We start from the raw sequence: 12,443 nt of genomic DNA on the forward strand, positions 1-12,443 counted from the left end.
CGGATCTCCGCATATATAGACTAGCTAGAGACAATGCTCACAAACAAGTCGAGGAAGCCAGGCTGAATTATTACTATTCACGCCTGTCAACCTTGACTGATATTGCCGAGATCTGGAGAGAGCTGGAGAAACTTGGAATTTCTGCCACCAAGGACCCTTCACCATCTCGTTTTAGCACAGATGAACTAAACAAGCATTTCAGCTCGATTTCCAATGATCCGTTAGATCCTGCTGTTGAGGATTATCTTCTCACCCTGGAAAGTCTTGACCTCCCGGAGTATTCCGAGTTCAGCACCATAACGGAATCGGATGCGTTGGCTGCAGTATCGCACTTCGATACTCAGGCCAGGGGAAGTGACGGAATCCCTCAGGTTGTCATATCATAAGCATTGCCAGTTCTTGCTCCCCTACTAAGTCATATTTTCAACCTGTCTCTGAGCGAACCCTGTTTCCCATCTGCCTGGAAATTGTCGCTTGTGCGTGCACTCAACAAAGTTAGTTCACCAACAGCACTGACTCACTGACGTCCGATTTCACTTCTCTGCTTTCTCTCCAAGGCCCTGGAGTGGCTGGTGCACAGGTAAGTCTCACAATACCTTGAATCAAGACTCTTACTAGACAACTTTCAAACAGGCTTCCGCACTGGCCACATCACTCAGTCTGGCCTAATTAAGCTAACTGATGATGTCAGGGTCGACATAAACAAAAAGAAAGTGACACTTCTCCTCTTTGACTTTAGCAAGGCGTTTGACACTGTATGTCACGTCCGGCTCCTGAGAAAGCTATCCACCTTCGGCTTCTCTAAGCAGGTCATCCGCTGGTTTGCTTCCTATCTCACTAGGAGAGAGCAGGCCGTCGTTGGTGACAATAGCGAGCGTTCCTCTCCGCGGCGTCTTAACATCGGCGTCCCGCGGGGCTCCGTATTAGGTCCCTTGCTGTTCGCATTGTACATCAATGACATCGGTTTCTGTCTTGATTCCGATGTTTCCCATCTTATCTATGCGGATGACTTGCAAATTTACAGTCAATGCCACCACGAGGAGCTCGATTCTTTATCAAACAAGATGAGTGCTAATGCTGAGAGGATAATGCGCTGGGCTGCGCAAAACAGGCTTAAACTCAATGTTAATAAAACCAAAGCAATTGTCCTGGGCTCCCCTTACTACATAAATGAACTTCCCTTAACAGCTAACACTTTCATTAATATCGGGGGTGTCCAGGTCAGCTTTAAATCTTCTGTGCGTAATCTGGGATTTGTGCTTGACTCTAAACTCGCGTGGAAGGAGCACGTTACACAAGTGTGTAAGCGTTCTTGCTCGCTAATGTACAGGCTTTACTTTTTCAGAAAAAGTACCAATCTCAGATTGCGCAAGCGCTCCTGTTTCCCCTTATAGACTACTGTTCTCTTGTATACTGTGACCTGACGCAGGAACTCGACTTAAAACTACAGAGGCTCGAGAACACGAGAATTCGGTACATCTATGGTGTAAGGAGAGATGAGCACATCTCCCCATACAGGCGGGAGCTACAGTGGCTCACCACTGCCGGACACAGGAAGTATTTCACTGCTTGTTTCTTACGAAACATGTTTAACACTGCCGTACCATCATACGTACTGACCTACTTCGACTTTCGCGTAGCACTCCGGCCTGTTAGGGGGGAGATAGATAAAAATGAGATTGTTTGAATTGTCTAGGATATAAATAAATAAGAAAACAGTAACTGTGTTTAATGCTGTATTTATTCATGTTTATTATGTACAAGTTTGAACAAATAAATAGTTTTAAAAATAATCAATCTTTGTATTTCATTATTTTAGAAAGTAATGAACTTAAAAGAAGTTCCACCCAGATATGATAAATAAACTGAGTTTTTCGCCGTATTTGAGAGATTATAGAAAAGTCCTTGATCTTACAAAAGTGCTGAAGTGATCATTTCTGGCAAAAATATTTGAAAGCTGCCATCGATTTCGGCCACAACCTTTGTGTCGAACCTTGTCTTGACCTCCTTGCGTGCAGTCACCATGTACTGATGATCTTTTTCTAAGTCTGTGACTTTCTTCCTAGGCAAAAACTCGTGCTCAGCAATCTTGTTGAGTGCGGATGGATCCCATCTGAAAAATATAAAATAAGAATTTATGTTAGTGAAAAATGTCTCAATAGTGCGAATTCAAAGAGAACTGAGAAACAGAACTTACTTATAAAGTTAGATGAGTCTTGCTCGCTTTGCTCCTTATCAACGTCCGTCCATTCATATCGCTCATTTCCCACCAGTCCCACCACAATTTTACCCCCTTCCATTGCCTCCTTCCCTCTCCTTGTTCTAATCCTATTTTGTCCAACGATGGATCCCAGTCGTGCATAAACTTTTCTATTATTTTTTTTCATACTTTTTGACATTTTTCGATACTTTTTGATACTTTTTTTCGATACTCTTGATACTTTTTGACATTTTTCGATACTCTTGATACTTTTTGACATTTTTTGATACTTTTCGATACTTTTTAAAATTTTTTATACTTTCTGATCCTTTTTGATATTTTCTTGCACTTTCTCAAGTGAAGAGAAAGAGAAAGAGAAAGCTTTATAACGTTGCAAATTTCCGCATTAAAGATTTTGATGTTTTCAATGTTTATGAGCCCAAAAAATAAAAATCCGTTTAAAAAAAATTTATGCATGGATGTATGCTGAAATTTAGTATGCATTTCAACTATGCTTGTACTCAGAACTCATTAAATTTTGAGTACGATTGCCCGTCACATTCTGGATTTATTAACGTGTCTAATTTAACAAATAATTGTCTTTCTCAAATTTGATCTCCACCATAACTCAGGAATGGATCTGTTCGGACGTCCAACGTCCGTTTGAGGGCGCTTTTGTCGGTGCGCTAAGTTATACTAAGTCACGAGGTATTTTAGGAAAAGTATATCTGTATATAATTGCGATGTAATATATACAGATATGCAGATTTTTTGGTATAACTTACAGCACTTATAAATTCTACCACCAGATGAGCCACTTTTGCTTAAACGGCCGAATATGATAAGCTAAAATGTGCATCTATGTCCTAACTTAGAACTGGTTGAATTTTGGAGCCAGATGACTGACTAGTTTCGATATTTTATATGTTTGATTTTTGAAATACGTTTTCTCTCAATTTTTGTCTCTGATGTGGACAGCGATACGCCGCGGAGGTAAAGCAGACAAGGCGAGAAAAAAGATAGGACATTTTCTTAAGATTTCAACACAGCTAGAAGCCCGGGCGCCGGGGGGATAGAAAGGAGAAGAACTCGAGAGAGCAGGGTCGGAGGGCAGGCACGATATTGCGACGCGTTCAAAAAAAGCGTAGTTCAAGGGGCTGAAGCGTTGCCATGTCTCAACAGTGCTTTGACTTTCTCGCTCTCAGCGCGTAAAAGTTCGCTTTAGTGGGGTACTTTCTATATATTTAAAAATAATAAAGCTCGAGCTATAACATTTTTAAAATCCTCTTCCAAATATTATTGCTTACATTATACTAGTTTTTTTAAAACATCTAAAAAAGAGTTTCAGCGCTATAAATGAAAATGTGCGTATAAGAGCTACGGCTCCATAAGGCTCTGTGTTAAAGCACGCAACTTTATTGAAGAATATCACAAATATTTATCTTGTTAAGTAATATTATTTATATAATTATTTTAATTTTAAATTATTTTATATAATTTAAAAACTTATGTGGTAGGTAAATGACAATGTTGCATATATTTTGACTAATTTTTTAAAAAATTTGTAAGAAAGTGACATTTAACACGAGGTTTATTAAAACAAAATAATCGTGTAGAGCTGTATTGATATGTATGCAAAAATTAATACTTAAAAATTATAAACTTCCTTATTGAATGGTCGGTGCAGGAGGTATAGGAGGAAAAAGAGAGACCAATATGGGCACAGTACGGTTTCTTAATTGCTTGGGGAGAGGGAATATAAGGGAGGGGCATGAACCTACCACAAATATTTTTTTCAATCTCCCTCCCTCTTCGGGAACTGTATCACTTTCATAGGAGAGGGGGTGATCTAGGATCCGTGCGAGCTAGTATGCCTATAGCCTATCTACTTATTACTGTATTTATGTATGTGTCAGTACATGTTTTAATCATTTTTACAAATTTTTCAAAAAGCAGGCAAAAAAAGCTTGTATTCAAGCTGCTCAAAAAAGGTCATTTTAGAGCCACTTTTAGGTCTAAAAAACGCAAAATTCATGCATGCGTTACAAAAATCAATATTATATACGCATATTCCGTTTGCACTTCATAAACATTTAATTGATGCTATTAACAAATATCTAAGCTAATTTTTTAAACGAAAAATTAGATAGACGAGAAAAAATTTTGCTGAGATTGATGTTGCTAGATCGTCATTTTTAATGCAATCTATACGTTCTATTAAAAAGAAAAAAGTAATACAAGAGATCACCTATATTAATCTTATCAATAATGTTTTTCTGGAACTGCCACGTGAATGAGGTAAAAAATATTAAAAAATGAGAAATTAAAAATTTAAACTAAAATTTTAAAATGAAAAAAAATTTTAAAACCAAAGTTAAATTAAAATATTATAAAAGGGATATTTTTAGTTGAAATATTGCAAAATGGATATTTGTAATAATTGCAAAATTTAATTTTTTATAATTATATCTTTTTAATATTTTAGGACTTAAAATTTGTAATTTTTCGTTATATAACAATTCTTAATTTTCTCCTTTCAAATCTTTGTTAGATTCAAATCTTTCAAAATATGTGCCATCACTCCTGCCACGAGTGTCGTCTATATTCTTTGTGATCAGACCAATAAATGCACGAGCATATCAATGTATTTGACACGAAACGAAATTTGAGATGAATTAAAAATTTTTTGCTAAAAAAGCGAGATTTCGATTTTGGGATGATATCTCGCTTCCAAGACGAAATTTTCTCCTTAAGACAATATCAAGATTTCTCGATCCTTCTCGTCTTCTCGCACATTCTTCCAATATATACATCTTATAAGTGTTATTTTTCTAATAATTTACTACACATGCACACAGAAATCTGATGAATAATAGGATTACGAGAATACCTCTAGGCCTCTTTAATCCCGTCCAAAGTCTTTCCAGCCTGTAAGTATACAACTCATCAACAGTAAATCATATTCTACCTATGCTGTTAATAACAAAGTGATGAGAAAACTGCATACATGAGCATGCACCTATAAATACGCAGCCCTTGAAACGGAAACGTGATAAAGAGATCGAAGCGAGGGTTTGGAGAAACGTGTGCGTATCAAGATTGGGGCGATTTTGGCTTGTTTTTCCTGCTCCCTTGTTTGTCGATCGTGCTGCTTGAATGATGCGCGTGAGCTAATCTATACGACTTTCTGTATAGAGATGCAATCTTTATAAATTGTATAATATTTCTTATAATTCGTTGAATTAGACAATCAAGGATATTTACCTTCTGAAACACCGCGCGAATTCTACACAAATCAATTCTTGCAAACTACACAAAATAAAGTATACACACAGTATAAGTTTTATACACTGTGCCGTTGCAAGTACCGCGACCTTACTATACTTCGAATTCTATATTCTATTTTATTTTCTGATCCCTTATTTATGCTAGTATTCTATTTCAAAGCTTTAAATTAGATCTTTTAAATTACCATAGCATTTTGCTGGGAGAATTGCGCCTTTAGTTAATAAATTAAAATTGGGATGTTAATAAATTAAGATTGAAAATTAGTTTGGGACTTTTCTTGAATTTTTCGTCTTCCCGATTCTCTTTTATTTAAACTCGGTATTTTTCAACAATCGGTAAATGTTGGTTTTGGGAGGTTGTAAATGTACATACTCACTATTTATTTAAGGGGACACTACACCTTTAAATCCTGAAAAAATATGATTAAAAATGGCAAAATTAAAGTAAATCACTTGAAATTTTGTTTAGTGATATTTAGTATAAATACCTTTAACTTTACTGTGCTAAAACGTTAATCATCCCTGCTGGCCCATTGTAGCACTCGGTGCAATGTTTTGTGACTTTGTTCACTGTCCGTAGGATTCTAAGTGTACAAATAGTTATTTTTGGCGCAAATTCTAGGAGGATACTTTGTACACCTGTATTTTTAGTGTGAATGCAGGGATTTTAATTTGAATGTTTAGAAAATGTTTTATACCCAAAAAGGTGGCATAATAAGCGAAAAAAAGAAAAAATTCAGTATTTTCATCGCTAAATCATTTCTAAGCATTCAAAACAAAATCCCTGCATTCCTACCAAAACTGTAGGTGTACAAAGTATCCTCTTTAAATCTGAGCCCAAAAGAACCATTTGTGCACTTGGAATCCTACGGACAGTGAACAAATTCACAAAACATTGCACCAAGTGTCACCATGGGCCAGCAGCGATAATTAAGGTTTCAGCACAGCAAAGTTAAAGGTATTTATAGTAAATACAACTTAAAAAAAATGCCAAATGATTTACTTTAATTTTATCATTTTTACTCATATTTCTTTTTTTCGGGATTTAAAAGTGTTGTGTTCCCTTAATTATAAACAAAACGCTATTATGTGCAATAAATCCAGTTTACCGTGGCGGGAGAGCGGATGCCTCCCAACAAGTGCGTTGGTAATTTTTCTTGTCACACGCTAAAAACAACTACGACACTAGTTTGTATTATTTGTGCTGCAGCATATAATCGTAATTGTTTGACCGAAAAACCGACGTAGTTTAAAATCATTAGTGGGAGTCTAATAATTTGTCCAGAGCATAGCGACAGACTAACCTCGAAAATTGATGACGAAAGACTATAAACGACGTAGCGAGATTGTTTATTGCTGAAATCAAACAAAGAAAATCAGAAGAAATAAGGAGTGAACTTTCACTGAATGCATCAATTATAAAACAAGACCCACTTGAATTTAATGGGGCGGATACACCCTTAAAATGTGAAATAATTAAAAACTAAGAAACATTATAAAAAACAAAAAGCAATGCTTGTATATGCTATATTCCAGGTACAAGTCAACGAAGCCCAGAATTCATGATTTTCATTTTTACAGCTACCGCAGGCTGAATGAAGATTTAGGCTTTTAAAGGCACTTTTACTTTGATCGAAATGCTTAAGAAACATGTGTTTAGGTTATGAATGTGCGAATTTAAAAAAAATTTAAATGAAAAATGTTGTTCATCATTTAACACAAAACTAGCGTCATTTACCTCGCTCCTAACGTCGCTCGGTTTTAATTTATTAAAATTTCAAATTAATTTTTTAGGTAGCATGGGAAATGAGTGCTGTTAAAATGTTATTTATAATTTAACTTTATTGTAGTATGTGTACAAACACACATTTCTATTCTTATGCTTGAAGTCGAGTCTTACAGTGTTGAAATTTAAAAGTAAACGCGAGTCTTTACTTTAATAGCATTGTTTTTCTTTCGTACGATATATCTTATTTTTGTAACTTTGTGTGTACCCTGGTAGAAATTAACCTAAAAACTGGCAAGTTCTTGTGTTAAAATCCTAAGAACTTGCCAGTTTCTATATTAACCCATTAAAAACCAGGCAAAACCTGGCAGAGATATCGAGAAACGAACTGTGCCATCCTTTGCATAATCAAAAAAAGTACCCGTATTTTTTCTTTTGTCGATTACAATTGTTTGTAACAAATTATTTAAACAAATAACCCAAAAGTCGTAATTTTGCAAAACTGAATACGAATATCGATTCTACGGGCAAAAACACGACAAAAACCTATGTAACGTTTTTTTGTCAGAGTTCAATTTATTAGTCTAAAACAGGAACAAACTATTCACATGTAAATCATCCTTCTCATCCGTATTAGATGTAGACCTGCGGAATACCGTAGTGTTGCATGCTACAATTGGATAAGCTTATTTTTTGGATTCATAACTCGGAAACTTATTGAAACTTTTACTACTTTGCGCACGATTGTTTATCCTTATTTTACACTAACAAATTGAACTCTGACAAAAAACGTTACATAGGTTTTTGTCGTGTTTTGCCCGTAGAATTGATATCCGCATTCAGTTTTGCAAAATGACGACATTTTGGGTTATTTGTTTAAATAATTTGTTACAAACAATTGTAATCGACAAAAGAAAAAACACGGGTATTTTTTTTTGGTTAAGCAAAGGATGGCACAGTTCGTTTCTCGATATCTCTGCCAGGTTTTGCCTGGTTTTTAATGGGTTAATTTCTACCAGGGTAATGACGATGCTACGCTTGGGAACCCCTTTTTTCATCATCAAAGAATAAACTCTCTTATTATCACGCACATCTGTCTCTATTATTAGTTTTTTACTTAACAAATCAAAAAGTGCTAATGGTGAATAATAATAAATCAATAATAATCTGTTGGAATTCAACGATATCCACGCAATATCTGCTATACGCCCCCACCACCGTCATCAACCCTCAAAGAAGGACAAACTGACCTGGGGTTTTATGATAGGGTTTGAGGGTTCATAAGCAATCGAACCAGCAAGAAGCCAATAAGTACGAGAAGGCCATCAGCCAGAAGAGTCTACAGTTTCTCGATATACTTATTATATATTCCAACACAGTTACACATTGTACCTTTCACATAGCCTAGTATTTTTGCTCTATAATATTATTGAATTAATAAACATCGATATTCATTAAGGGGACACAACGCATTTAAATCCTTAAAAAAAAAATTATGAGTAAAAATGACAAAATTATAATAAATCATTTGAAATTTTTTTTAGTGATATTTAGTATAAATACCGTTTAACTTTACCGTGCTAAAACCTTAATTATCCCTACTGGCTCATTGGGGCACTTGGTGCAATGTTTTGTGAATTTTTTCACTGTTCGTAGGATTCCAACTGAACGAATGGTTCTTTTGGGCTCAAATTCAAAGAGGATACTTTGTACATCTGTAGCTTTTGTATGAATGCAGGGATTTTAATTTGAACTAGTGGGATTCACCCCACTCCTAATGTCGCTTGGTTAAAATATATATTGCAATAGTGATAAAATTCAAGTTTTGTTAAGATCTTTTTTCTTAATATCAATTCCTAAGGGGGGGGAGTCAAAATTTTAAATAATGAAGATTTGAAACACGAAAATTACGCATTGATTTATGATAAAAGGTGAACTTTTGAAACTGAAAATGTTAACAAACTATGACAGTGTTACGAGTGAAGAGTGCAACGAAAAAGTGACGGATCCCGGGCTTGAACCGAGATCCTCTGGCTTGCAAGGCAAACGTTCTATCATCGCTCCACGGCCGCCACCGCATTGCACTCTTCTACTCGCTCTCTTATAGCAATTAGATACCCGTGACGTGTATCCACACGTGACAACAGTTAAAAAAATTAATTGTAATTAAAAAAAATACTTTAAACCCCTGTTACGTTAAATTTTCTAATATTTCAATTCAACATTTTCGTTTTAGAAATTGTTTAATTTCTTATTTTTAGTTTTTTAATTTTTGCCTTTCATGCTTTTATTTTTTCGAATTTTAATTTTTCTAAATTTTTGCCGCCAAATTAAATTGATTATTTAATCACTGATTATCGAGAAAATGAAGACGCTAAAGTTTTAGTAAATATAGAAAAATATGATGTCTCATTATTATCTAGTATGCAACGTGAAATTTTTATATTATCGAAAAAGTTATCCATGCATATAGTTATTTATCACTGGCGAGAACATTGACGTGATTTTGTTATGTATTAAAATTTTATAGTTTTCTGCGTCAATTCGTTACTGTCGATGTGACATTTGTTTAAAAAAGAGGTGAAAAATTATGTGATAAAAATGAAAATGGAAAATAGATTATTTGCTGTTCTACGACAATTTATGATACATTTATGATACAATACATGTACTTATTTTGAAAGGATTTGGAAATCATTCTAATTCTAAAAGTCAATTAAATGATAACCATATACTTGAATTCTACAACATTTTAAAATTTTACTCGATTCTTGATATATAATCTGCAGTTAATTTTCGATAATATACACACACACACACACACACACACACACACACACACATATATATATATATATATATATATATATATATATATATATATATATATATATATTATTAGCTGTATAAGTTTTGTACCCATCCTCACCATTCTGTATCTTAGTATTATAATTATGATTTTTCCTCTAAAAAGTTATGCAATCCTTTAAGAAATTGTCTAATGTTTATAGCTTACAAAAGTTTTCTGTATTTTTATCAATATACGCTAATGAATGTAGTGAAATCAGTTTTAAAAATGTCAAGTGTTAAACATTTTTGTAAGCTTGTAACGAGCGGCCGCGAATTTGTATCGCGCGCGCTCGTTTGGTTGCGGGATGATGGCTCGGCAGCCGAGCGCGGTGTTGCCAAGTCTTGCGGAGAGGTGCGCGCGGGAGGCCGCGCGTGAAGTCAGACAAATTCGGGCTAGCAAACTGTTGATACGTGCGCACAACTGATAATATATACTCGGGAAGGAGCATCGTTGAGACGAGAAGCCAAGACTTACAAGGCCGAGACCATTCTGTGTCCTCATCGATCGCGCGGACGCGAGATCGAGCAGCACCCGCATCCAGACCACGAAGGAGCTGTGCAGCCAGGCTAGAAAGGATGCCTCCTTGCCTATTTTCCATTTACTGAGTTAATACCCACGCGAACTACAGACGCCAAAGTCGAGGTTCGTGCCACCGAACGCTCGGCTTGTCTATCAAAAATAAGTCCTCCCGCGCACCGCGTGCAATCTATTGTAACTTAACTTTATTTCAATACACGACTTATTAATACGTCATAAGGTGTTCGTGTTGTCAACCCTAGAAGCACGTCCTTCCTCTCCTCCGCTCACGAACTCGGCAGGGTTAGACCGGGAAAGAGTCACGGTATCGTCGTCGCCGTTGACAGTCGAGAAACCCTGAACGCGGAGAAAGCGCGGCTAGCTACACTCGCCATGCATTTTGTATTCGCGGGCAACTCGGCTGCATTGTACTGAGACGTCATTGTACCGACGGCTAACGTCCGTCGACGACTCCAGCATCATCGAGAGAGAGAGAGAGAGAGAGAGAGAGAGAGAGCCGTGGCGTATTAGATATCGTAGTTATAAACCGCTCGGTGACACGGCGGCGACTTTGCAGCTACCGTGCACAAGTCCAGTTGCCCCGTTACAAGCTATAAATATTAGACAATTTCTTTAAGGATCGCATAACTTTTTAGAGGAAAAATCATAATTATAATACTAAGATACAGAATGGTGAGGATGGGTACAAAACTTATACAGCTAATAATAGCATATATATATATATATATATATATATATATATATATATATATATATATATATGTGTGTGTGTGTGTGTGCGTGTGTGTATATATTGTAACGAGGAACAACGTCCCTCGCCACGCCGATAATCGAGGCAGGATAGAGAGTGACGAAATAGGGCGGCGTTGGCTCAAGTGGTAGCACACGCGCCTGGAGATCTCGGGAGCGCCGGATCGATTCTCGGTCCCAGCATCTCCTTTTGTGATTTTCTCCTCTCGCATCAAGTCTCACCCCGTTATATGGGCGCCCAGTTCGTGGGTTACTTAGGAGGGACGCGCAAATGCTGGACATCATCCTGCCTAAATCCAACCGTACGTTTCGAAGAAGAAGACGCAGTACCAGTCGAGGCAGTCAGATGGGCAAGCGAAACCCAGGACGAATGGTACTGCGAAAAGGTCCGTGAGATACAGCTGCATCCAAGCAAATATCCGCTGTATAAGATGTACGGCGGGCAGCTGTACTACTTGTGCTCGGATGAGAAATTGCCAGCGTCTATGAATGACGATACGGCATGGAAAATCGTCGTGCCATAAGAAAAGCGAGCAGAGATCTTGCGAGAGTGTCACGACGAGCCATCAGCCGGTCACCAGGGGCGTGAGAAAACTTGTGCGCGCGTCGCAATGTACTATTACTGGCCCGGTATGTACACCGACGTCGCTGAGTATGTTCAACGATTCTTCATTTGTCAGCAATGCAAAGTTGAGCAGCGCTCGCCAAGCGGCCTGATGGGAAAACGAGTGATTACTCGGCCATGGCAGATCATAGCGGGAGGTACCATGGGGCCGAAACCAAAGACCGCTCGAGGAAACGAATATATTCTCATATTCGAAGACTTGTTCACCCGCTGAATAAAGTGCATTCCAATTAAGCGGGCGAACGCGAAGACAATCCTGCAGCATCTCCGAGAGCGAGTCTTCTTGCGGTACGGTGCGCCAGACGTATTCCTTACGGACAATGGCACAAAATTCAAAAATAAGGCCATTGATCAATACCTCAGAGAACAAGGCGTGCGACATGAGTTGACGCCACCTTATCACCCTCAGGCGAACCCAGTGGAGAGGTTGAATCGCACCATAAATAACATGGTGCGCGCGCTCATCG

General features: G+C 37.2%; 1 protein-coding gene across 5 annotated transcripts in view; it reads left to right on the forward strand.

Moving 5' to 3' along the window:
* LOC100115677 (relaxin receptor 1) overlaps nt 1–8,760 on the forward strand; it is a 276,876-nt gene extending 268,116 nt beyond the window's left edge. For 4 of the 5 annotated variants that reach the window (XM_032597905.1, XM_032597904.1, XM_031926776.2 and 1 more), the window contains 2 exons: nt 5,059–5,130; nt 7,069–7,187. In XM_032597905.1, the coding sequence (XP_032453796.1) occupies nt 5,059–5,130; nt 7,069–7,102 (106 nt within the window). In that variant the 3' untranslated portion in view covers nt 7,103–7,187. Of the gene's footprint in view, nt 1–5,058; nt 5,131–7,068; nt 7,188–8,449 lie in introns of those variants that run through there. The other variant, XM_031926775.2, reaches the window with a different exon arrangement.
* The last annotated feature ends 3,683 nt before the right edge of the window (nt 8,761–12,443 follow it).

Source organism: Nasonia vitripennis, chromosome 3 (assembly GCF_009193385.2).
Source record: "Nasonia vitripennis strain AsymCx chromosome 3, Nvit_psr_1.1, whole genome shotgun sequence".
Classification (NCBI taxonomy): domain Eukaryota; kingdom Metazoa; phylum Arthropoda; class Insecta; order Hymenoptera; family Pteromalidae; genus Nasonia; species Nasonia vitripennis.